This window comes from Canis lupus, chromosome 3, assembly GCF_003254725.2.
Source record: "Canis lupus dingo isolate Sandy chromosome 3, ASM325472v2, whole genome shotgun sequence".
Lineage (NCBI taxonomy): Eukaryota > Metazoa > Chordata > Mammalia > Carnivora > Canidae > Canis > Canis lupus.
The window spans coordinates 58,837,719-58,864,313 of record NC_064245.1 but is presented as its reverse complement, the minus strand read 5'-3'; the positions used below and the strand labels follow the sequence as shown (position 1 = coordinate 58,864,313).

General features: G+C 46.6%; 2 protein-coding genes and 1 long non-coding RNA gene across 5 annotated transcripts in view; 1 reads left to right on the top strand and 2 right to left on the bottom strand.

Moving 5' to 3' along the window:
- PPP2R2C (protein phosphatase 2 regulatory subunit Bgamma) overlaps positions 1-26,595 on the top strand; it is a 947,578-nt gene that overhangs the window by 644,217 nt on the left and 276,766 nt on the right. The gene's annotated exons all lie outside the window — the stretch shown is intronic.
- On the bottom strand, positions 730-8,531 carry LOC112653835 (uncharacterized). 2 transcript variants are annotated; one of them, XR_007409624.1, is made up of 4 exons: positions 8,375-8,531; positions 1,608-1,719; positions 1,260-1,378; positions 730-1,057 (listed from the first exon to the last, which is right to left on the bottom strand). It is a non-coding gene; the product is annotated as an uncharacterized LOC112653835 (long non-coding RNA). The 2 variants fall into 2 exon arrangements; XR_003132564.3 differs by having other exon boundaries at positions 731-1,057; positions 8,285-8,402.
- Positions 19,998-22,115, bottom strand: MRFAP1 (Morf4 family associated protein 1). Of its 2 annotated transcripts, none has more exons than XM_025437575.3 (3): positions 21,974-22,115; positions 21,420-21,853; positions 19,998-21,047 (listed from the first exon to the last, which is right to left on the bottom strand). In XM_025437575.3, exon 2 carries the CDS (start codon positions 21,813-21,815, stop codon positions 21,432-21,434), a length of 384 nt encoding a protein of 127 aa, XP_025293360.1. In that variant the 5' UTR covers positions 21,816-21,853; positions 21,974-22,115; the 3' UTR covers positions 19,998-21,047; positions 21,420-21,431. The 2 variants fall into 2 exon arrangements, with proteins under 2 accessions (XP_025293360.1, XP_025293361.1); XM_025437576.3 differs by having other exon boundaries at positions 21,420-21,850; positions 21,974-22,043.

Genomic DNA, 26,595 nt, shown 5'->3' with positions numbered 1-26,595 from the left:
CTAAAACCTTCACCCCTGAAACAAAACCATAATACTAAATACGTTTATTATTTTAAAAAATATTTATGTATTTTATTTTATTTTTTTTTTATTTATGTATTTTAGAGAGAGAGCACTAGCAGAAGGGGAGAGCAGAGGGGGAATCTCAAGTGGACTCCACACTGAGTGTGGAGCCCGATGTGAGGCTTGATCTCATGACCTGAGCCAAAACCAAGAGTCGATGCTTAACTGACTGAACCACCCGGGCACCCCTAATTTTTCTTTAGGGAGGAGGAGGTGCAGAGGGAGAGGGAGAATCTCAAGCAGGCTCGATACAGAGAATGATCCTACTACCCGAGATCATGACCTGAGCCAAAATCAAGAGTCAGATGCCCAACCAACTGAGCTACCCAGGCACCCCCCGCCCAAATAAATGTTTAAAATAAAGATCTGTTTAAATGCAATGTTGAGCTGGAAAAAAGTGTGGACTCCTCAGAGGCCCCAAATGGAACAGAAACAGCAGTTAACTCAGTGAATGTGAACATTAAAGCCAGACTCTGTGCTGGAGGCATCTGCAAATCTTGGTGCACTTGCCCAGGATAGTCTGGAGCTCCGTGACGTTAGAAATGTGGCTCAGATCCCCCTTCAGAAATGAAGATCTTGTAATCCTAGCTGCTGTGAGAGTTTCTTTCTTTTCTTTTTCTTTTCTTTTCTTTTCTTTCTTTCTTTCTTTCTTTCTTTCTTTCTTTCTTTCTTTCTTTCTTTCAGACCCTATTTATTCATTATGAGACACACAGAGAGAGAAAAGAGAGAGAGAGATTGAGGCAGAGATACAGACAGAAGGAGAAGCAGGCTCCACGCAGGGAGGCCAATATGGGACTCGATCCCAGGACCCCAGGATCACCCCCTGGGCCGGCAGGCAGACGCTTAACCACTGAGCCAGCCAGGCACCCCTACTATGAGAGTTTCATGGAGACAGTCAACACTGGCACTCATCTTCAGACGCTGCCCAAACGGAAGATGCTGCCTCATTCAACTTCACGATGCTCCTCCTGGGGCGCCTGTGTCAGTGAGTGATCTGTGAAGAGGTACAAAGCTTAGTCCTCTACCCCGACTGCCTGAGAACCCTAGAGAACTGTCAAAGCTTTCTTTTGCTACGTAACAACACTTAGAAGCTTAAAAGAGCAAACATTTGTCATGTTATAGCTTCTGTGGCTGAGAGCTCTCAACTGAGCTTGTAGTTTGTAGTCAAGCTGTTGGCTGGGCTACTTCAATCTCACCTGACCCAAGGAAGGGGGTGTGATCTGCTTCTAAGAAGACTCATGGCTGTCGCCTGGCATCACTCCCTCACTACATGGGCCTCATGACATGGTGCTAGCTTCCCCCAGGATAAGCAATCCTAAGAGAAAGAGATGACATCCAAGATGGAATCTATGGTCTTTTCATAACTCAGACTGACACCCACCCCATGGCCCAGTCCAGCCCATCTCCTATCATTCTAAATAGTTTTACTGAAAACACAGCCAGGCCCATTAGTTTAGGAATTATCTATGGTTGTTTTGAGCTACAATGGCAGAACTGAGAAGTTAAGACAGAGACCATAGGGCTTAAACCCCTAAGACATTTACCATCTGGCCTTTTACAGAAAGTTTACGGGATGCCTGGGTGGCTCAGCAGTTGAGCATCTGCCTTCGGCTCAGGGCATGATCCTCGGGTCCTGGAATCGAGTCCTGAATCAGGCTACCCACGGGGAGAAAGAAAGAAAGAAGAAAGAAAGAAAGTTTGCTCACTTTTTATTTATTTTTTATTTATTTTCCCCCCTCACTTTTTAAAATATTTTATTTATTTTAGAGAGAGAGAGAGAGAGCATGAGCAGGGAAGAGCAGAGAGAGAGAGGAAGAAGCTGACTCCCCACTGAGCAGGGAGTCTGAAGTGGGGCTGGATCCCAGGACCCCAGGATGGTGAGCTGAGCTGAAGGCAGATGCTTAACTCACTGAGCCACCCAGGCACCCCTACATGTGGTGTTTTAACCTTGAATCCCTGTGGGGTGTGTAATTCAAATGAATATAACTAGACAAGTGACAGCCGATGAAGTGGTGCTGGTTCAGTGTAGGTCCATGGTACTCTTTCCAGACCCTCAGCGCAAATTCCTATCCTTTCAAGCCTCAGAGTGCCAAAAATGCACTAGGGGGAGCTGTTAGTGATGGTGACCCTTAAACCAAACTACAAAGGAAATAGAAGAACAGAACCAGGGATGCCTGGGTGGCTCAGCGGTTGAGCGGTTGAGCGTCTGCCTTCGGCTCAGGGTGTGATCCCGGGTCCCTGGGATCGAGTCCCACATCGGGCTCCCTACAGGGAGCCTGCTTCTCCCTCTGCCTGTGTCTCTGCCTCTCTCTGTGTGTCTCTCATGAATAAATAAATAAAATCTTAAGAAAAAAGAACAGAACCATGTTCTGGGTTTCAGGTCAAATCAGACCTCACCAGGTTGTCCAAACTCTCCCAAGAGTTTGGACATTATATGGCCAATAATATGATTTAACTTCAGAGGGAATTGTTTCTCTCCCAGAGAAATGACAAGTTCTAAACTGCATACAGAACGTCTGCCAGCCTTCTTCCAACGAAGCAGGTAGGACTCCATCAGCAACTCCACTCTTGGACAACTGACAGGGTCTGGCTTGGCCCAGTTTTCCAGCAGCGATTAGGTCACATGCGAGGCAGTAACATGTACCGAAACAGCCAAATTTACAAACATTGAGAAATTCCAAGGAAAAAACCATAACCATCTCATCGATTTATAGTCTAAACTCAAGCTGCCTTGCAAGCCCTTCCCAAGTAAAAGTTCTTTCCAGAACGGAATATGTTTGACCATCTGTATTCCTACAGTGGTTACCACATAGATTAGATGCAGATTTAGTGGTATATGTAGAAGGGAACAAGAGGCTCTCAGGTTTCAACTTTTCCAGGATGTCAGCCAACCAGTCAACCAGAGTCTGATGCTGAACCTCCTGGGTAATTGGGAGAAATTTATTATCAAGATGTTACCTGTGAGGATTGTAGAACTCTTGGCCCATACCCACTCTGTCCAAACCCTGGCATTCAGACACCTGGCCAAACTCTAGCATGGCTTCCAGCATCTTAAGGCTGCGTCCCCAGGATGAACAAGACCCCAGCCCCAACCCCACCCTAAAGTGCCTGCAGGGGCAAAGCTCAAAGTTGCTGGGAACGTCTGCTGTTTGTTCCAACCAAAACCTACGGATAGAGAAGCACCCGAGATCCCTGTTACAGTAGCTACTTTAGAGAGCTTGCACTTATAAATCCTCTTTCCGCTCTCTGAAGTGTCAATCTTCTACTACCACCCGAAACAGTCTCCTTGAGCACCTGAAAGCCATCTCTTTGGCCTCACTCTTGGCGCAGGTCAGGGCTTCACTTGGGTGGGTGCCCAGTCCAGCTGGCACCAGGGCCCCTGCCATGAAGACAGACGTTTGATTCTCTGGATGTGCTCCAGCGAGCCAATCCAGATGGCCTAGTCACATGGACCAAACTCTGCCTTTAACCCTTCAGTGCCTCTCCCCAGCACACCCAAGCCTTTAAAGTCTGCTGCCCTTTGTTTCAGGGAAGTTGCGTTCAGATCACGCTGGACTGCTTTAACCTTTGACCCCCGTGAGACTCCACTGTGCGGGGATAGAGGAGCAATGGTGCAGAACGCCACCTCTGGTCAAGCGAAACGCTCAAAACTGCTGGCAAAACGTAGGGACATTCAATGGTGGACTTCTGTTTCACACTTTCCAATTTTGCTCTCCTCCCTCGAATTCTGCTTTATTATAGCCTAGGGTTTTCTTTGGTTCAATCCCCCAGCCAGTTGGCAGCTCTGCACCTCTTACCGTTCTACTGCTGACCTTTAGGTCTCAACCTTTTTTTTTTTTTTAAGATTATTTATTTATTTATTGAGACATACACAGAGAGTGGCAGAGACACAGGCAGAGGGAGAAGCAGGCTCCCTGCAGGGAGCCCGACACGGGACTCCAGGATCACGCCCCGGGCTGCAGGCGGCGCTAAACCGCTGCGCCACCGGGGCTGTCCCAAGTCTCATCTTTTAAGAAAATCAAATCATTTTCCCTAAGAGCGCGCGACCCTGCATCTCGGCCCGCCTTTCGTCACAGCCGGGCGGGGCGCCCACCCCGCGCCGGAGCTGCCCGCGGGCCCGCAGGTGCTCGCGCTCGAGGGCGGGGACGCCCCACGGGGTGGGGGCGCGCGGGGCTGGCGGGAGGGTCTGGCCCCAGCCGCGCGTGCACGTTGGGCCGACAGCGAGCCCCGGCGCAGGGCCGAGCTCCGCCGGAACGCAGCCGTGCTGAGCAACAACGGGCGCGGGTGGACTTTTTAACCGAACTGCCCCACACTTGTCGCCTTCAAAGAGCGGAAGTCACGTGCGGCACGGCCTCCCCGCCGTGCGGCAGCGCAGCGCCCTGTTTCTTTGCGACCCCTTTCGCGACGGAAGGGGCCCCCTTTACGGCCGCGCCCGCGGCGGGAAGCCCGAGGGATGCGCTGGCGCCGGGGCCGGGTGTCCTGCGGTCGCGGGCGGGTCCCCGCAGGTGCGAGCCCTGCGCTCGGGCCGTGGCTCTGCGCTGCCGAGACCTGGGGGTCAGGTGGTCAGGCGGAGGTGTGAGCCCAGCGTTGCAGAAGCCGTCTTTCGACCCTGGGCCCCCCAGGGCTGCGATCCGCCCCTCCCCTCGCTGTGTCCCCGCCTTTCTCCCAGGGCCTGCCGCCCAGCGGGGCTTCAGTACTTGGGTTTTTTTGTTTTTTGCCTTACCGTGCTATTTGGGGGCGGGGGGGCATAAGTGGATCACCTTCTGTTCTAGGCCTGTGGTCCCCAGACAGACTAAAAGGAAAGATTGGCGGCGGGGGTGGGGTGGGGGTGGGGTGGTCCGGCCGGCACAGGTGCCACAGGTTTGGGCTGAGCTTTCCAGTGGATCAGGTGAAGCCGGCGGTCCCACTTCTGAATACCTGTCAGGGTGATTGAAACGACTAACTGGGAAAATGGGCGTGAAGGTCCCTTGGAGGATTGAAAGAAGCGCCAGGCAGTACAGTTGCAAGTGGTATTGTTACTAGACTGTGTATCTATCTGGTGGTTGAGGGAAAGTGCTGCAGTTAGATCTGGGATTTGGGCCCTGTGGCTTCCTAACGTGCTGGCTGGGAGACCTGGGGCAAGTCAGGGAGCAGCCCGGACGGAGATGGCCCTCTGGGCGTCGGTGTGCCCACCTGTACTTAGTGGGGTCGGACACCAAGACGTCTAGGGAGGCGTAAGATAATAGGCACAGGGCCCCCAAAGATGCCCATATCCTTTTAATCATTCATTCATTCATTCATTGGAGACAGAGAGAGAGAGGCAGAGACATAGGCAGAGGGAGAAGCAGGCTTCCCCCTGCAGGGAGCCCGACTCCGGACTTGATCCCAGGACCCTAGGATCATGACCTGAGCCTAAGGCAGATGCTAACCACTGAGCCACCCAGGCATCCAAAATGTCCGTATCCTAATCTCTGGAACCTGTGATTATGTGCGGAGTTATATAACTTATTTTGTAATTATAAATATATTACACGGTAAAAAGGACTTTGCTGATGTAGTTTAAAAAGGGTCCTAAAATAAGGAGATGAGCCTGGATCATCAAGTGGGCCCCATGGCTACCGGTAAAAGCAGAGAATGTTTTGGGCTGGATTCAGAGAGCTGTGGTAGAAAAAGAAAGGAGGAGTCAGAATTGCAAGCATGGGATGATCGGACAGGCTGACGCTGGCTCTAAGATGTTAGGGGATTTGGACCCTGGCTTCACAACTTGCTGGCTGGGAGATTTGGGGCAAATCTAAAGCCTGAAGATGATTTGCTGTACCACTGCTGGTTCTGGGATGCAAGTGGCTATGTTACAAGGACAAGGGGGAGGCATCTAGGAGCTAAGGGGGGCCCCCAGCTGGCAGCCAGCAAGGAAACAGGGACCTCAGTTCTACAACACGGAACTGGATTCCGCCAACACCTCAGAATGAGCCTGGAAGTGGTTTCTTCAAAGAGCCTCCTCGTCAGACAGCTACCAAAAGCTTGATTTTGTTCTTGTCAGACCCAGAGTACAGAAACCTGCTAACCCAGCCTGGTCTTCTGACATTCAGAACTGTAATAATATATTGTGTTGATTTGAGCTGCTAAATTTGTGATAATTTCTTATAGCATCCTTAGAAAACTAGTGCTGAGGGAGAGGGAGGGTCTGCTTGGAAGTAGGGCTTGAAACTCGGTCTGCAGAACGGTTAGATGAAGTTAGGAAAAAGTCTGTCCTGCGATCCCTGGGTGGCTCAGCGGCTTGGCGCCTGCCTTTGGCCCAGGTCGTGGTCCTGGGGTCCTGGAATCAAGTCCCACATTGGGTTCTCTGCATGGAGCCTGCTTATCCCTCCTCCTGTGTCTCTGCCTCTCATTGTGTGTCTCTCATGAATAAATAAATAAAATCTTAAAAAAAAAAGTCTGTCCTGAGCCTAAGCATGGGGGAAAGTGGATTAAAAACACTCATGGACTTGCTACAACCTTATTCTCTGAGCTCTCTTTTCATACATTTTGGAGTCTTTCTCCTCCACCCTTCCTCCACCCCTGGCCAAGATAGGTGCTGCAAATATCTTCTCTCAATTGATGCTTGACAATTTTTTCAAAGTAGTCTTTATGATTTAAAGTTTTAGGTTTAGGGATCCCTGGGTGGTGCAGCGGTTTGGCGCCTGCCTTTGGCCCAGGGCGCGATCCTGGAGACCCGGGATCGAATCCCACATCAGGCTCCCGGTGCATGGAGCCTGCTTCTCCCTCTGCCTATGTCTCTGCCTCTCTCTCTCTCTCTCTCTCTCTGTGACTATCATAAATAAATAAAAATTAAAAAAAAATTTTAAAGTTTTAGGTTTACAGAAAAATTGAGAAGTGTAGGCTTAACCTCCCACCTTGATTAAGGTCCCTTGTTAAATGTAAAATTTTAGTTTAAAAAATAATTTAGAGGGCATCCCGGGTGGCTCAGTGGTTTAGCGCCACCTTCAGCCCAGGGCGTGGTCCTGGAGACCCGGAATCCCACGTCGGGCTCCCTGCATGGAGCCTGCTTCTCCCTCTGCCTGTGTCTCTGCCTCTCCCTCTCTCTCCTCTCTGTGTATTCTCATGAATAAATAAATAAAATCTTAAGAAAATAATTTAGGGGCACCTGGGTGGCTCAGGTTATGATCTCCAGGTTCTGGTTTCGATCCCCATGTCAGGCTCTGAGCTCAGTGCAGAATCAGCTTGTCCTCCCTCCCCACTCTGCTCTTCCTTGTGCACTCTCAAATAAATAAATAAAAATCTTTTTTTTTTAATTTTTATTTTCATTTATGATAGTCACACAGAGAGAGAGAGGGGGGCGGGGCAGAGACCAGGCAGAGGGAGAAGCAGGCTCCATGCACCGGGAGCCCGACGTGGGATTCGATTCCGGGTCTCCAGGATTGCGCCCTGGGCCAAAGGCAGGCGCTAAACCGCTGCGCCACCCAGGGATCCCAATAAATAAAAATCTTAACAAATATTTTAAATTATGGTGAAGTATGCATAATGTGAAAGTTACCATTTTTGCCACTTAAAAGTAGACAGATTGGTGCCTTTGAGCACATTCACGCTTTTGTGCAACCATCGCTACCAGTTCTGGCTCCAGAACTTTTCCTCTTACCAAACTGAAACTCTGTACTGTTAGACACTAACTCCCTCTTCTCTATTCAGCCCCTGGCAACCACCGTTCTAACTTCTGTCTTTGTGGATTTGAATGCTCTAGTTTTGTTTTCTAAAGATTTTATTTATTCATGAGAGACACAGAGAGGCAGAGACAGGCAGAGGGAGGAGAAGCTGGCTCCAGAGCTGCAAGGAGTCGGATGCGGGACTCGATCCTGGGAATCCGGGATCAGGCCCTGAGCCAAAGGCAGATGCTCAACTGCTGAGCCATCAAGGTGTCCTAAATGCTCTAGTTTTTAAAAAATGAGACGAAATGCATGTAACAATCACTTTAAAGTGTAAAATTCAGTGATATTTTGTGTATTCATTGCCAGCTCTCTCTAGTTTTAAAACTTTTAAACTTTTCCATCACTCCCCCAAAACACGCGTTACTGTTCAGTGATTACTCCACATTCCCCCTCTGCTCATCCCCTGGTAATACCAATCCCCTTCCTGTGTCCATGGATTTGTCTATTCTGGATCTATCATATATACCACTCTACTAGGGTTGTCACAACGACGTATCACAGAATGGGTGGTTTAAACAACGGAGATGTATTTTTCTCACAGTTCTAGAGGCTAGAAGTCCCAAGACCAAGGTGTTGGCAGATTTGGTTTCTTCTGGGCCTCCCTCCCTGGCTCACATGCAGGTGGTTACCTTGCCATTATGTCCTCACATAGCCTTTTCTTTGCTCACCAGCATCCTTGGTGTCTCTTCCTCTTCTTATAAGGACACAGGTCATATTGGATTAGAATTCCACCCTTATGACCTCATTTAACCTTTATTACTTCTTTAAAGTCTACTATGATCTGAATGTCGTGTCCTCCCCCACCCCCCACCAAATCCCTATGTTGAAATCCTGGTTCCCAATGTGATGGTGTTAGGAGATGGGCCGTTGGAAGGGCTTATGTCATGAGGGTGACATAATGGGATTTTGCTGAATGGGATTAATGCTCTTATAAAGAGCTTCCCAATGCGTTCCCCTTCACTTTTGCCTTGCACTCCATGAGAGCTCATCAAGAAGTCACCAGCTATGAACCAGGAAGAGAGCCTCACTGGAATTCAGCCATGCTGGTGCCTTGATCTTGGACTTCCAGCCAATTTTGTTTCTAGAAACCTCACTAAACTCTACTAGTAATGCTAATGGTTTATCTTTTTGTTTTTTTTAAGATTTTATTTATTCATGAGACAGAGAGAGAGAGGGAGGGAGGAAGGGAGAGAGAGGAAGGGAGAGAGGGAGGGAGGAAGGGAGAGAGGCAGAGACAGGCAGAGGGAGAAGCAGGCTCCATGCAGGGAGCCCAACATGGGACTCGATCCCGGGTCTCCAGGATCACGCCCTGGACTGAAGGCAGTGCTAAACCGCTGAGCCACCTGGGCTGCCCTGACGGTTTATCTTTAGATTATTTCAAATCCATGAACTGTGAGAAATAAGTTTCTGTTGCTTGTAAGCTACCCAGTTTGTGGTATTTTGTTGCAACAGCTACAGTGGACTGAGACAAAGGTCCTGTCTCCAAATACAATCATGTTGGGAGTGAGGATTTCCACATATGAATTTGGGGAACACAATTCAGTCCATGACATCGTATGAAAGGAATCATACAGAGGCACCTGGCTGGCTCAGTCAGTAGAGCATGCAACTTTTTTTTTTTTTTTTAAGATTCTATTTATTCATGAGACAAGGAGAGAGAGAGGCAGAGACATAGGGAGAGAAAGAAGCAGGCTGCATGCAGGGAGCCCGATATGGGACTCAATCCCGGGACTCCAGGATCACGTCCTGGGCCGAAAGCAGGTGCTCCACCGCTGAGCCACCCAGGCGTATCCCCCCCATTTTTAAAAAAAGATTTTATTTATTTGAGAGAGAGCATGACTATTTGCATGTGCCTGCACATGCACACATGAGTGGGGGGAGGGGCAAAAGGAGAGGAAGAGAGAACCCCTAGCAGACTCTGTACTGAGTGCAGAACCTGATGTGGGGCTCCATCTCATAACTATGAGATTACAATCTGAGCCAAAATCAAGGGTCTGACAGCACACTGAGCCATCCAGGCGCCCCCATAGAGCATGCAACGCTTGATCTAAGGGTTGTGAGCTCAAACCCCACGGTGGGTATAGAGATTGCTAACAAAAATAAACGTGTGTGTGTGTGTGTGTGAGTAAAGTGATAGAAGTTTATTAAGTGAAGATACAGAGAAAGCTCTCAGAAGTGAAAGGGGTCCCGAAAGAGTGGCCCAAAAATAAATAAACTTAAAAAAGTTTTTTAAGAAGGGAATCATACAATATATGGCCTTTGTATATGGCTTTTTTCATTTTGCATAATATTTTTGAGTTTTTATCTAAGTTGTAGCATGTATCAGTACTCATTCCTTGTCATGGCTCAATATTAACTCATGAGTATACCACAATTTGTTAATCCATTCATCCACTGATGGCCATTTGGGTTGTCTCTACCTTTTGGCTATTATGAATAATGCTGTTCCAAACGTTCTTGTATAAGTTAATATTTTAGTTTTGATGAAGACAAAATATCAAGGTTTCCTTTAATGCCCTTTTCCCCCTGGTTTTATTTTAAGAAATCCTTGGCTACCCTGAGGTCATAAAAATTTATTCTTTTACATTATCTTCTAAAAGATTAGTGTTTGTTCTTTTATACGTGTGAGTAATCCAGCTAGAAATGAAGTTTGAGGCAGGGACCTGATTGCAGTTTTTCCTGTATGTGTGCTTAGTTATCCCAGCCCAGCTTACTGAATATTTTATCCATCCCCTCTGGTCTGCAGTGTAACACCTGTCAGGTCTCAAGTCTCTATACTTGCTTGTGTCTGTTTCTGTTCCATTGATCTCCATCTCTGGGCTTTCACTGCATTGACTTGATTACTAAATTAGATTTATAGTAAGTATTGATATCTAGCTAAGTATTACAAGGCCCCCCGCCTCCCCCCTCCCCCCCCTGCTTCTCCTTCTTCAGGAATGTCCTGGCTTTTCTGCTTGTTCTTACTTTCTTTTTTTTTAATTTTTATTTATTTATGATAGTCACACACAAGAGAGAGAGGCAGAGACACAGGCAGAGGGAGAAGCTGGCTCCATGCACCGGGAGCCCGACGTGGGATTCGATCCTGGGTCTCCAGGATCGCGCCCTGGGCCAAAGGCAGGCGCCAAACCGCTGCGCCACCCAGGGATCCCTTGTTCTGACTTTCAATTATTTTTTTTAAGTTTGACCAAAACAATCAAACCCACGTGATGAGATTTCTTTGGGATTGGATTGACTCATCTCATTGGGCCAATTTGGGAAAGAATTAGAATGCCAATTTTGTCAGCCTATTTAGTTGTTCTGTAATGTATTTCACTATAATTTTATAATTTTGTGCAGAAAGATTTTCCATATGTCTTGTTAAAATTGTCCCAGGCACCATTTGTATTGGGTTGAATTATGTCTCTCCCTTCAAACTCATCTGTATTCTGCCTCTTAGAATGTGATCTTATTGAAAATAGGGTCTTTATGGGGCCCCTGGGTGGCTCAGTTGGTGAAGGGTCTGCCTTTGGCTCAGGTAGTAATCTCAGGGTCCTAGGATAGAGCCCTCAGTGGGCTCCCTGCTGGTGGGGGAGAAGTGTGCTTTTCCCTCTGCCCCTCCTCCCTGTTCTTGCACTCTCTCAAATAAATAAATAAAATCTTAAAAAAAAAAAGGGTCTTTGTAGATATAATTAGTTAATATGAGGCCATACTGGATTAGGATGGGCCCTAAATCCAATGACAGGTATCCTTACCTGAAGACCATGTGAAGACACAGAGAAACACGCAGGGAACATGGTCATGTGACAACACGGGGGCAGGGATTGAACTGATTCAAGGACTGTCAAGGATTGCCAAAAGTCGCCTGAAACTGGAAGAGGCAAGGAAAGAGACTGTCTTTGACATGTTAAAAGGGGGGCGGGGAGGCTTCTAATACCTTGATTTCTGATTTCCAGCCTTTTAAATAGAGAATGAATTTCTATTGCTTTGAGCCACTCAATTTGTGGCAATTACAGTCTCCCTAAGAAAATAATACACCGTTAAAAATTGTTTTGGTCCTATTATAAATGACACTTCTTATTTTATTATTACTATTTTTGAGAGGTAGTTAGGTTAAGTTTTTATTTTTAAAATTCCAGTGTAAAAAATAAAATAAAATAAAATAAAATTCCAGTGTAAATAATATACGGTGTTATATTAGTTTCAGATGTACAATATAGCAATTCAACAATTCTGTACATTTCGCTGTACTCATCACAGTTAGTGTACTCTCAGTCCCCTTCATGTAATTCACCCATCCTGCCACCCACGGCCCCTCTGGCACCTATTAGTTTGTTGTCTATAGTTAAGAGGCTGAGGGATTTTTCTTTGTTTGTTTATCTCCTTTTTCCTTTGTTCATTTGTTTTGTTTCTTAAATTCCACATAGGAGAGAAATCTTACGGTATTTGTCTTATTCTGACTGACATTTCATTTAACATTAAACCTTCTAGGTTCACCCATCTTGTTGCAAATGACAAGATTTCATTCTTTTTTTTTTTTTAATGTCCCTGTCCTATTCCATTGAATATATATACCACATCTTCTTTATCCATTCACCTATGGATGGACTCAATAACACCTTTTATTTATTTATTTATTTATTTATTTATTTATTTATTTATTTATTTATTATTTATGTATGTATGTATGTATTTATTTTAAAAAGAGTTTATCTTTTTAAAAATTTTATTCATGAGAGACACACAGAGAGGGAGTCAGAGACACAGGCAGAGGGAGAAGCAGGCTCCATGCAGGGAGCCCGATGTGGGACTCCATCCGGTGTCTCCAGGATCACACCCCGGGCTGAAGGCGGCACTAAACCTCTGAGCCACCTGGGCTGCCCAATGACACCTTTTAGAAAATATATTTTCTCTTCTTGCTGAGTAGAAACACCACTGACTTTCTTTCTTTCCTTTTTTTTTTTTTAATTTTATTTATTTATTCATGAGAGACACAGAGAGAGAGGCAGAGACATAGCCAGAGGGAGAAGCAGGCTCCCTGAGGGGAGCCCAATGCGGAATTTGATCCCAGGATCCGGGGATCACTTGATCCAGAAGGAAACGCTCAACCACTGAGCTACCCAGGTGCCCTACGCTGCTGACTTTCATGTATTGATTTTGTTTTTAGAAACCGTACTAAACTCTACTACTAACAGTGATGATTTACCTTTAGATTCTTTAAAATCTACGATGTTTTAAAAAACTATCACTGGGGGCAGCCTGGGTGGCTCAGCTATTTAGCGCTGCCTTTAGCCCTGGGCCTGATCCTGGGAACCCCGGATCAAGTCCTGTGTCAGGATCCCTGCGTGGAGCCTACTTCTCCCTCTGTCTGTGTCCCTCTCTCTCTCTCTCTCTCTCTCTCTCTCTCTCTCTGTGTCTCTCATGAATAAATAAATACAATCTTAAAAAAAATATCACTGGAATAGAACAGTAATAGTTGTGATCATTTAAGAAACATGTCCAGCCTGGGTGGCTCAGCGGTTGAGCGTTGATCATGCACATGCCTTCGGCTCAGGGGTCCTGGAATCGAGTCCCACATCGGGCTTCTTGCAGGGAGCCTGCTTCTCCCTCTGCCTGTGTCTCAGCCTCTCTCTCTGTCTCTCATGAATAAATAAATAAAATCTTAAAAAAAAAGAAACATGTCCACAATTCATTTGCTCCTTCTCTTGTCATAGTTCTGCTCCCCGCTGAGTTATAGGCAGAGACCACACTGGGGGAGTTGCCTCACAAGGTACATCTTTCTTTGTACAAATAAGAAGATGAGGAGAAATAATCTCCAGAGCACTGACTCCCTATTACTGCTTGGGATGAGTATTCAGATGGGATTTTAATATTATAACGAAGTCGAGGTAACTGTAGGGCACTTCTGGAACTTTCTGATTCATCTGAGCAGCTGTCTTCCTCAAATGTGTCTTCTTCTGTCCCAGCAGTCTGTTAGCTTGTTTCTAAAGGGTAAGATTGACAGCTAGGCAGAAGCTTCTACTAGAAGTTTCCTGAGTTTGGGGGGCAGGCTGGTGACAGAACTTGATTACCCTCCCCAGAGTGTGGACAGACTTGCTGCTAACCAGCAGAATACTGTAGAAGTGATGGTGTAGCACCTTGAACAGTGAACATCTTTGAGCTGTAAAAGGACCACAGCTTTCACCTCTGCTTCTCTGTCTTGGAGCACACAGTACATCTGGCCTCCAGGTGCCATCAGAGGCCACAGACAAGAGTGAGGACACAGTGCCCAGCTGAGCCCATTTAGTCCCTCCTGGTCTTGGTCTCCAGGAGGAGCTACTCAGAGAGGCTCCTACTTGTCTATTATCTTCCCAGGCCACACATGACATATGCTTTAGGAAGGGCACCCTTCCAGGGGCAGGGCCACTTTGGAAGCCTGTTTCCTGCTGCTGCAGATGTGGGGCTCATCAGGTCCTTTGGAGGCTGAACAACCACTGGATTTAGCACACCCTGCTTGGAATTTCTTTGCCAATAAAATTTCCTCAAAATCCCTAGATGTTTTGTTTATTTTCAGCCAGTTCCAATGTACATGTAATTACAGCACATTACAGAAATCTTGTCAAGACTAGTTTTTTGTTAACTGATCCCCATGCTCTGTCCTTCCCCTACTATCTCACTGATGCCCATGTGGAACAAGTGGCTTTGATAAGAGGGTGACAGTAGTAATCTGGTCTTTGCTGCTTGAATGGCACCTGCTATCTGGGGAAGAACCTTTAAAGAGCATACTTGAGGGACACCTGGGTGGCTCAGCGGTTGAGCGTCTGCCTTTGGCTCAGGTCATAGTCCTTGGGTCCTGGGATCGAGTCCTGCATCAGGCTCCCCACAGGGAGCCTGCTTCTCCCTCTGTCTATGTCTCTGCCTCTCTCTGTGTATCTCTCATTAATAAATAAAGTCTTAAAAAAATAACATGCTTGAGAGAGACCTTGGGGTCTCAGGCTTGTCTCATCTCTAAGATGGCTTCTTCTCGAGCCATCTCTCTTTTTTAAAATTTAAAATTAAAAAAAATTAAAATTTAATTTGTATATATAAATTCTTTCCCTAATATACACACATCTATCTCAGGACTCTCAGATCAAGAGTCACATGCTCCACCCACTGAGCCAGCCATGGCCATCTATAGCCATTTCTCACAACAGTTTCAGTTTGGGTTGCAGAAACTCTTGCCATTTTCAACCCCAAATGACCAGTAGTGATGGCCTCTCACATCTCCTTCAAAGAAGCTATTGTAGAAAGCATAGTTGACAACCTCCAGCTGCTACTTCTTTGGCTCTGCTGTAATGGTCATGCCAAGGCCATGGCCATCTGCCCTCAGGCTACATTCAGAACTAAATTTACCGTGCTCATCACCCCATCTGTCCCACTGATGAACCAAGTAGAAATCAGCCTAGGGCATGATTCTAAGGACAAGTTTCCCATAATGTTCTCCACCCCCAAATCCTCTTTTGGTCCTGTAGGAACTGGTGGGCCATTGCCTGCTCCCTGCCCTCCAGCCCAACCTTGCTCCTTGCTGGGCTATCCCCAGAGAATTGTGCCAAATGGTCCTCAGGTCCATGAAGGGTAAGCTGCTGGTTTCTTCATGTTCCTCATGCCTCGGTCAGGAGTGGGGGCCGGCCTTTCCCCTGGCCATTGCTATACCACTTGTCGTCCTCATTCTTGTCTAAAGCGGCATTCCTTTAGCGTACGTGCTGCTCATCACCCTCTGTTCCCCTCCCACCACCCTTGGAAGATTGTCATCTTCCAACCCTCCTTCCACATCGGATCACCCTCATTCCTTGTACACTTTGGCACTCAGCTCCTGGCTTTCCTTTCCACCCCATGTCCTGCCATCATCTTGGATGAGTTCCATGGCCATCCCGTACTGGGGGCCCCAGGTCCCTGGCCTCCCCACAGCTGATGAGCTCCTCGATGTCCCTTGGCCGCTTGTTCCCAAGGGTGACTTAGGGCTTGTTATTGCCCCAATACAATAATTGTATTGTATTGCTCAGTACTTGCTCAGCCCTCCTCCTTCCTGACCATGCCCCAACCTTCTAGGTGACATTTGCACTATAGTCACCAGCACCTTCGCTTTTTAACCTCACTGACCCCTCAATGTGCTTTAACAGCTAGTTTCTCTTGTAGCTCTCCTCCTTTTCATTTCCCCACCTATCCCTTCCGATATCTGTGGATATCTGTGACGATATCCTCCTCAAAACTCTGTTTCCGCCTTCTTTCCTTTTCCCTCACTTTACCCCTCTGTCAAAAACACAGCTCTTAATCAGTTGCGTGCTGCTAGGGACCGCCACCAACAAGGGTGCAGGAAAGCCCAGGGCTTGGGGGAGTCTAGTTGCAGCTGCTACAGGTGGTAAAGAAATGTTCTTTGAAGATGCAAAGAATATGGGTGAGTTTTGGGAATAAGAGATTGGAGGATTTTTGTGAATCATGGAGTTTGAAAGAAGGAGGAATGGGCATGTAAACATGACAAAGGAACTGCAGAGCATTATGGGCATCAGAAAAGGGTTGGACAAAGGAACTGCAGAGCATTATGGGCATCAAAATAGAATTGACTAGGTGAAGCTCTCACCTATCTTGGGCAGCACTGAAGGAAGCCCTGGATGGATTTATTTATCTGGTCACAGTGCTAACCAGGTAACCATGTTTATCTCTTGCCTGGAAGAGGGAAGATTTCAGGACCAGGGACTTGAATTTGGGCTCTTTCACCTTGGAGTTGTTTGAGGGCAGAAGAAAGTGAACAGCTACAAATGAATGAGTGAGAAAGATAATTGTTTGCAGATGAAAGCCCCGAGCAAGTGGGAGGGATGTGAAAACAAGTGAGCCTCTAGGACTAGAGAGAAGGAAGGACAACCCTTGCATCAAACCGAGGGAGAGGAAGAAAGGGTCAAAGTACGAGCATCAGTCACCTTAGTGTGGCTCATATGACCATTACAATCCCCAAATCTCGGGGGCTTAAAACAACTAAGTTCTTCCTTGTTCATGCTATATGTTCATCATAAGTTGGCAGGGCAACTACACGTATCAAAGGAACATAGGCTGATGACTAACCACTACTTTTTTAAAGATTTTATTCATTTATGAGAGAGAGACAGAGAGAGAGATGAGAGAGAGAGAGAGAGAGAGAGAGAGAGAGAGAGAGAGAGAGAGAGAGAGATATCCAGGCAGAAGGAGAAGCAGGCTCCATGCAAGGAGCCCAATGTGGGACTCGAGCCCCGGGACTCCAGGATCATGCCCTGAGCTGAAGGCAGGCACCAAACTGCTGAGCCACCCAGGGATCCCCCAACCACCATTTTGAATGCTGCTGGTCCTTGTGCCACAGAGGAGACAACTCTGGAGGGTCTCTTGTTGGGAGATTCTGGCTTGGATACAACATGTGCTACTTTCCCTCACAAGATACTGGCTAGAAATAGTCTCATTCTCCCTCTCTGCAGCCCCCTGCCCCTGCCCTCCACTCACCACAAGGGGTCTAGAAGTTCAATCCTACTAATGGCCCCTAAGCATTCTGCTCCAGATGAGCTTTAGTTCTGGAAGTCACGCAGAACACCCATGCAGGAAATAAACTCAGGCCAGTGTCTGCCCAAGATCACACAGAAAGCAGTAGCAGGATGGCTGGGAGCCAAATCTCCTGTTTCCCAGTTCCCCTCTTCCATGGCAGCCAGGACTCTAAGGTTTTATCTTCAGTAAGGTTAAGAACTCCTTGGAGTGTCCTCCCTTCATTGAAGTAATTTTTTTTTTTAAAGTAACTTTCCACTTTATTTTTTAAATAAGCTCTACACCCAATGTAGGGCTTAAACTCATGATCTTGAGATCCAGAGTAGCACGCTCTACCGACTGAGCCAGCCAGGCGCCCCCGGAGTCATCTTTGTTAGTGCTTGTCCCCAAGTGCTGATTGTATCCTTGGTTATTGTCAGTCCTGGCATATCTACTGGAATTAAACTTGCTTTCTTCCCCGGGGTCATGTTGGCTGATGAAACATCTAGATGCACAAGCCTCTGTAGGACTGACTACTCTGTTTTCCCAGCCTGATTCTTACCCAGGGTAAGGCGTGAGACCAGCAGATTGTGAACATTCTGCATACTTTGCCTCCATTTCTTATCAGAACCTCTGTTACATAGTATCTTGCCTATCTCCTCTCAGAGGCCTTTCCAGGCCTCTATGCTCCCACAAGCCCCATGTTTCTTTAATAGCACACTGGAAACATCTGAACAAAGATAGGATCCAGCTTAAGGAGGCTATGCAAGGGAGAGAACCTGGCCAAGGACCCCAGCAAGCCTTTCTGTATAGCTGTGACCAGAACTCTGAAGGACAGCCAAGAAAGGGACAGAGAGCCTGGAGCTCATAAAAGATACAGATATAGAAGAAAAAACTCTGACAACCCTGGTCATACTCAATGATGTGACTGTACAATCCTGTAAGACTGCCTCTCAGAAACATCCTCTGCTTAGAAAACTCAGATTTGATTGTTCCAATTGAAGTCTATCCAGGATAGACCAGGAGCTGGGAACCTTGGAGTTGGTTGCTTACAAGGATAAGGAACTAATTTAGGACGAAAGTTCTCAAACCTCTAAGGATTATCTACTTCACAATTTATAGGACAATAAACAGTGAACACCATGCAGCTACTAGAAAAAACACAGACCTAGAAGTTTATATAGGGTAAGACTGTCAAACCATATAGATGAAAACACACAAAGGACATTCACAGGTTATACAGTCTGCTACCATCTATGTAAAAACAAAAAAGAACTCAAATTTCCAACCCAAGGTTGGAGAGTTACATATGTATATGCTCAAACATGCATATTTGCAAGGGTATACAATGTACTGGTAAATGGTTGTTTTCCTAGAAGACAACTGGGAAGATGGGGACAGCAACAGGTCACTTTTTTAGCTTTTGAATTTTGTGCCATTCGTATTACTCATTTTAGTTTTTATTTTTTTAAGATTTTATTTATTTATTCACGAGAAACACACACAGAGAGAGGCAGAAACATAGAGAGAAGCAGGCTCCATGCAGGGAACCCGATGTGGGACTTGATCCTGTGACTCCAGGATTACACCCTGGGCCGAAGGCACATGCTTGACTGCTGAACCACCCAGGTATCCCCATATTACTCATTTTAAAAATTAACTAGCCAAACGCAATGTGGTATCCTAAAATAGAAAAACAGGCATTACTGGAAAACTGGTGAAATCAGAAGTCTGTAGTTTACCTAGTATTGCACCAATGTTATTTTCCTAGTCTTAGCAAATTACAAGTTTAAATTTTGGTGGCTGTTGTTTCCTGGTTCCTAATTTCATCCTACCCACTTATGATGAAGACCCATACAATTTGGAACTTCTGGCATTTTCTCAGTTCCTTGAGCCTGGATGTCTGTTCTTCTCTTCAGTTTCTCAGCAGTACATCTTTCAAAGCCAAGTTCCCCAGTTATCTGCTCTGAAGTGCTTCTTAACTCTTCCAGAGACAGGACATGTAGCTTGGGACACATGGTTTCCTACTGTTTTACACTTACTGATTGGGCTTCCTAGGAAGCAGACTTCAAGATGAAAATTACATTAAAAACATTTAACAGTCAGTGCAGGTTGTTTATTAGGGCTTAGGCGCCATGGGAGGCCTGTTAGACTAGGCAGAGAAGCAGCCCTAGAAACAGCCTCAGCAGACCCCACAGGCAGCTCACACAGAGATGCCCTTCAAAGTCTTCCCAGCTTGTAGCAAGAGGCAAAGAGCCCTTAGACCCCTAGTCTATTAGTCCTTGGATATGGGCCACCCAGGAAAGGGGGCATGACCTCAGCTAAGGCTACTCTTAAGCAGAGGCGCTTCTGGAGGGCTGACCAGCTACACACCATCTGTCAGCAACACTTCTAGCAGCTGGGGAGTAAGCGCATCATATCTGAAGGTGCTGGGAGTGGTGTGGTCCACACCCCCCCTTACCATAGCATTCCCTAATGTGAGGGCTAATGTTCCAGTTTTTTAGGTTAGGTGACTGGAAGTACTATGGCCTGTCTGAAGGCAATGGCCCAGACCACAGGATTTCAAGAGGTTCCTTCCTACACTAAAAACTGAGTCTGCCCTTTTTCGATCAACATGTAGATACTAGCATGCAGAAATAAATCTTCCCCGTGACCAGAGGCTGAGAGCGTCAAAAACTAGAAGAAATTCATCCTCCATTTGGTAATGATGACAATCAATGAGAAAGATTTTGAGAGAAATAAAATTTTAGTCAATAACTTTTTAGGTCCTTAGTCTTTTCAAGCAAATGAATACTTTTATTAACATGGTCTTTTTTTTTTTTTTCTTTTTTTTTTTTTTAATTACACATGGTAGGGTTTTGACCTCAAATGCTTTGTCAGGTCTGCTACTCAAATGAACTTATAGCAGGACGACCTATCAACCTCAAAAATACCTAGTCCCTGTCCAGTTTAGGGTCCAATGCAGACAGTCCTCCTTTCTTTTCCCAGCCAGCCCCTCAAGAGCCTTTGCAAATATCTCTTCCATTGTGAATCCCCTGAAATGATCAGAATATTACATCAACTTGTACAAAAACCAAGATCTTGTCTATTCTAGGTTCCATATCAAATAAAACTGAGTTGGGTTGTCCAAATAAACTGACCAGACAGGTTACATCAGATAGTACGCCACATAAAATTTAAATTTTGAACAAAATACATCTTTTCTCCTTTGGTCTCACACAGAAATTAAAGTCCGGAAAATACAGACACTACTATCATCCTCCACACCTCCTTTCGACTCCTCAGTCCTAGCCAGGTCAACCCCATTCACATTCCCAGTTGAAGTCTGGTCCCTTCTTCTTCAGCTTCTTGAGCAGTTGCTGCACGAAGCAATCTTCCAGAAGTAAGCAGCTCCTTCAGCACCTCCAGAGCTGGAAGACTCCAACTCTTGAGTCTCATGTGACACAGACTCAAAGATCCAGGGAGCTATATCAAGTCACACAAGAAAGCACAAAGCACCTCAAAACCTAGAAATCACCAAAGCCCAAGAACAAACATCACTGCTGCAAGAGCTTACAATCTCGGCCCTAATTCTCATGTGAGATCATCTTCCAAATAAAAGTTACTTTTCCAAACAAAAACATTTAACAGTCAAAACTTATTTTGAGGTCACCAACCACAGACCATAGCAAAAAACGTAGTGTAAGTGAGGACAGAGTGTGGGGTGGGGTGGGGGGTGGGGGGGGTGGGGGAAGAGAGAGAGAAAACAAAAGGCTCTCTGGTTTCAGCTTCTCAAGGATGTCAGCCAATCTCCCATCAGTTGACCAGAATCCGTTGGCTGTAAACCTAAAGTACAGTTCGGGAGTAGAGGGGAGAAAGCCGTCATTCAAGAGGTTAATTCCGAAAAAGAAAACCAAACGAATCAAAACCCCTCACCAATTCAAACACGCAGGACGCCCCCCGACCCGCTCCGATCTTCCGGCAAACCCCAAAACGGCCCAATAACCGCTCCCCTCGGCTGGTCCTCTCTCTCCTCGCCGTGGCTCGGCGGCCCCGGCGTGACTCTGCCTCCCTCAAGGCCTGCACAGGTGGCTCTGCAGGGCACCGCGGCTCCCGGGTGCAAGCGGACACACTCCGGCCGCCCTGCTCACACGCAGGGTACAACCGGAGCGCGCCGCGGCCTCTGCTCCCCCCGCGCCGGCCTCCCTTCCGCCTTACCGCCCTCCTCCTTCAGGACGACTCGCTTCTCTCTATCCGCCGCACCAGCTCCACCAGCATCTCTGCCATCTTCGCGATCTCCTTGGCCTTCTCGTCCGCCTTCTCGCCCCTCTTGGCCGCTCTGCCGTCCACCGCGTCGCCGGGATTCTGCAGGTGATTCAGGGCGCTCTCCTCCGAGGCCTCCACCTGCGTTTTTATCTGGATGAGCATATTGTCCATCTCCCACAGCTTGCTCCTGTTGCGCATGTAGGCTCGGCCGTGCTCCCGGGTGAGGGCGGCGATGTCCTCCCGCATCTCGTTGATGACCGGCAGCAGGAACTGCTCGAAATCCTCCTCGGGCTCCAGCACTTCCACCTCCTCCGGCTCCGCCAGCTCGACGATGTCCAAGGGCCGCATCCTCTCTGCCTCTCCGGAACCGCGCTTACCGACGTCTGCTGCGGAGAGAAAATGGAGACTCGCTAGGCTTACCGACAGAGTTCCAGAAAATCCTTTAAAACTTTTACCCTTTTTAAACTTTTTTCGCTTCACAGGAGCCGCGGAAACGAACGACTTACGAGGAGAGGAGCCGCGAACAAAATGGAGTCCCAGCCGTCAACCAGCGCCCTGCGCGTTGCGGCCCCTTTCGCGACACGGCCGTGCCTCTTTACGGTCACGCCGCTCGTGGAACGAGGCGCGGGCGCGCGCACGCCGACGGAGGATGGGCGGGGCAACCCCGCCCCGCGGCCGGGAGCGCGCACGTACTGGCGCGCACTGTGCTTGACTTGCGCTTGCCGCTTTCCCCTAGGTCGCGCCCCTGCGCCGCCCTCCTTTTGGGGTGAGCCCTTCTGGGCGCGCCCTCCTCTTGGAGGGCTTCTGGAGCACTCAGTTATATATTTTTTAAGGCTTAACCGCGCCCTTCCTGCAATAAACAAAGATAGAAAGGCTGTGGCATCCCCAGACTAACTCCCATAGCCCCTTGTGTTTTAGTAGGGCGGCCAAACCCCTCTTAGCTGTCAGGAAAGTGCATTTTTCCGTCATCTTCGGCTTACAGTCGGAAATGCCTGCGTGTGTTTTCACCAGGCGGGACCCCCCTCGCTCCAGGGTACCAGGCCCCTACTGGTACCTTCATCCCGAGGCTCCGCCAGACCCAAAGCTCAGGGGGATGTGAGGAGGGTTTTCTTGGCTAGCCTTTGCAGGTGTCACCACCGGTCCAGGGTCCTCTGGGGGTCTGTGTCCCTGAAGCCCTGGGCGCAGCTTGGCACGTGCTAGTAAACTCGCTTTAAGGGGCGCCTGGGTGGCTCAGTGGTTGAGCATCTGCCCTCATCTGGGTGGTGGTCGGGGGGGTCATGGGGTCAAGTCCAGCATTGAGCTCGTCCAAGGGAGCCTGCTTCTCCCTCTGCTTATGTCTCTGCCTCTTTCTCCGTGTCTCTCATGAATAAATAAACAAAATCTTTTTTTAAAAACCATACTAAACAATTTTGAGAAATGATAATTTTCTAGCCTGTGGATGGGGTCATAAAACAGGAGTTAAAACTTGAGGAATCCAGCTTGCACAAGTGCGGAGCCTTTGGCTTTTGTTTTGCACAAATCTTAGTTGTGACTATGGTAAGAGTTAAGGGGGAAAAGAAACAATAGTCATGAAAATGCTTTGTAAATACCAAATATATACACATGTAAGGTCCTTATATTTTAGATATTTGTCAGATTCCTTATCTTTTGTTGCTTTACTAGAAATCCAACTTTTGGGCTTCCTCAGTATATCAGAGGCAGCTAGCTCATCAGTTTTTTTTTTTTAAAGATTTTATTTATTTATTCGAGAGAGAGAGAGAGAGAGAGAGAGAGGCATAGGCAAAGACATGAGGGAGAAGCAGGCTCCATGCAGGGAGCCTGATGTAGAACTCCGTCCCTGGACCGCAGGATCACCACCTGAGCTGAAGGCAGATGCTCAACCGCTGAGCCACCCAAGCATCCCTCATAAGTGTTTTTGTATGCATAAAAATATATAGCTCCAACAACAACAAGGGATACCACTGCACCCTTGTTAAAAAAAAAAAAAAAACCCAATCCAGAAAACTGACAGCACCAAATGCTAGTGGGGATGTGATGTGAAGCAACAGGAACTCTCATTCCTTGCTAGTACAAATGCAAAATGGTACACAGTCACCATGAAAGACAGTTTGGAAGTTTCTTATAAAACTAAGCATACTCTTTCTATATGGTCCAGCAATTGTGCTCCTTAGTATTTCTCCAAACGACTTGAAACCTGACACCTGCACAAAAACTTGCACACAGATGTTTATGGCAGCTCTATTCATACTTGCCCAAACCTAGGAGGATTTAAGGTGTCCTTTATTAGTTTTTTAAAATGATTTTATTTATTTATTTCAGTGACAGAGCATGAGAGAGAGTACAAGTAGAGGAGAGAGGAAGAAGCCGACACCCTGCTGAGCAGGGAGCCCCAGGTGGGGCCAGATCTCAGGACCCCAGGATCATGACCCAAGCCAAAGGCAGCCACTTAACAGACTAAGCCATCCAGTGCCCCTTAAAGTGTCCTTTAAGAGGTGAATGGAAAAATAAACTGTGGTAATCCAGACAGCAAAGCATTATTTGGCCTTGTGAAAATTGAATAAGGGAAAACCTCATTAAAACCTGAATCAGGAGGTTCTGCAGGGTGAGCTCTCATTGTCTCCTTGTCAATAGCAAATCCAACAGGAAGAGGCACAAGAAACCTTGCAGGTGGATCTACTTAACCTACTACTACTGTCCTTGGCAGGAGGAAGAAGGGCTTACTTCTTCCCCTAGCAACAGTCCAGCCAATAAGAAGCCACTACACTTCAAACTCCCCGTTTACTCCAGTGGATTTCCTGTTTACAACAGCCCTCCTAACTCCCCCTTTCCTCTATAAAAAAGTGTTCTTTTTTTTACTGTGGGTGCTCACCTATGGTTTTGCCACAGGTTTCTTGTCCTGGGTTGTAATTCTCTGCTGGTCCCGAGTGAACCCATTTTCTGCTGGTAAAATAACTGGTAGTGTTATTTTCAAGGTTAACAAGGCTCTTTTTTCAGATATCAGCGTGAGTGTCTGCTCTCACTTCCTTAGGATCTTTGACCATTTGCTAAATGAATGAAATGAGAAGTTAATAGTGTTTTTCATATTTTCTATAACCTTGTTAATGTGTTGTCCGTTTGACCTACCAATGATGTCTTTATGTTGATGGATTTAACTTCTTGTAATTCTATCACTTTTTTGCACACACATATACACATGCAGATATTTTATTCACTTGCACAGAGGTTAGAATCCTCATATAATTCTTATCAATAGAAGTTTCAGGAAGGTTCCCCCCCCCCCGGCCCCCAAGTCTGCTTGGCTATTTTTTTCTTTCTCTTTTGTTTTATTAAAGTACTATTTTTCACAGATTCTCATTGCAACTTGTTTTCACATTTAAATTTTCTGAAATTGTGCTGCATCTTTCATTTGCTTCGATTTTTAAAAAAGATTTTATTTATTTATTCATGAGAAACACACAGAGAGAGAGGCAGAGACAGAGGCAGAGGGAGAAGCAGGCTCCCTGCAGGGAGCCTAATGTGGGACTTAATCCCAGGACCCCAGGACCATTACTTGAGCCAAAGGCAGATGCTCAGCCACTGAGGCACCCGGGTGCCCCCATTTGCTATGATTTTAAAAAAATTGATTCACATTTTAATTGTATTCACATTTTTAGCATTACCTAAAAGAAGGATAAATCTTAAAAATTGATGGCTTCTTAGATTTGACATCATTCCTTATCATTTCAAAATCTTTTTTTATAAATTTATTTTTATTGGTGTTCAATATGCCAACATATAGAATAACACCCAGTGCTCATCCCATCAAGCGCCCCACCTCAGTGCCCATCACCCAGTCACCCCTACCCTCATTTCAAAATCTTAATATCATTTTGCTGCTTGCTCAGTTATCTGTTTTCTATAGTATCTGATCCTGTATGTACCTTGCTTTAGAACAGGATGTTCTCACCTGAGGGCATTAAGGGAGAAGGTATTCCAGGAACCCTAAGCTGTTTGCACTTCGAGGACCTGGAGACCAGCCAGCCCCACCTTATCCCCTTTCCAAGTGGAAGCTGGCAGGATTGGGTAATGAAACTAATGGGATGGAGGCTTATGGCCCCTCTCTTCTCCCTCCTGGTGGAGTACCTAGCATATTTGACACTCAGAAGAGATAAATTTTTTTAATTTACATTTTTTATTTAAATTCAATTTGCCAACATATAGTGTAACACCCAGTGCTCATCCCATCAAGTGCCCTCCTTAGTGCCCATCACCCAGTTATCCCATCCCCCCACCTACCTCCCCTTCTGCAACCATTTGTTTGTTTCCCAGAGTGAGGAAACTCTCATGGTTTGTCTTCCTCTCTAATTTTTCCCACTCAGTTCCCCTCCTTTCCCTTGTTATCCTTTTCAGGAGGGATATTTTTTTAATTTATTTTTTATTGGTGTTCAATTTGCCAACATATAGAATAACACCCAGTGCTCATCCCATCAAGTGCCCCCCTCAGTGCCCGTCACGTAGTCACCCCCACCCCCCGCCCACCTCCCTTTCTACCACCCCTTGTTCGTTTCCCAGAGTTAGGAGTCTTTCATGTTCTGTCTCCCTTTCTGATATTTCCCACTCATTTTTTTCTCCTTTCCCCTTTATTCCCTGTCACTATTTTTTATATTCCCCAAATGAATGAGACCATATAATGTTTGTCCTTCTCCGATTGACTTACTTCACTCAGCATAATACCCTCCAATTCCAACCATGTCGAAGCAAATGGTGGGTATTTGTCGTTTCTAATGGCTGAGGAATATTCCATTGTATACATAGACCACATCTTCTTTATCCATTCATCTTTTGATGGACACCACCGAGGCTCCTTCCACAATTTGGCTATTGTGGACATTGCTGTTATAAACATCGGGGTGCAGGTGTCCCGGTGTTTCACTGCATCTGTATCTTTGGGGTAAATCCCCAGCAGTGCAATTGCTGGGTCGTAGGGCAGATCTATTTTTTTTAACTCTTTGAGGAACCTCCACACAGTTTTCCAGAGTGGCTGCACCAGTTCACATTCCCACCAACAGTGCAGGAGGGTTCCCTTTTCTCCGCATCCTCTCCAACATGAGTGGTTTCCTGCCTTGTTAATTTTCCCCATTCTCACTGG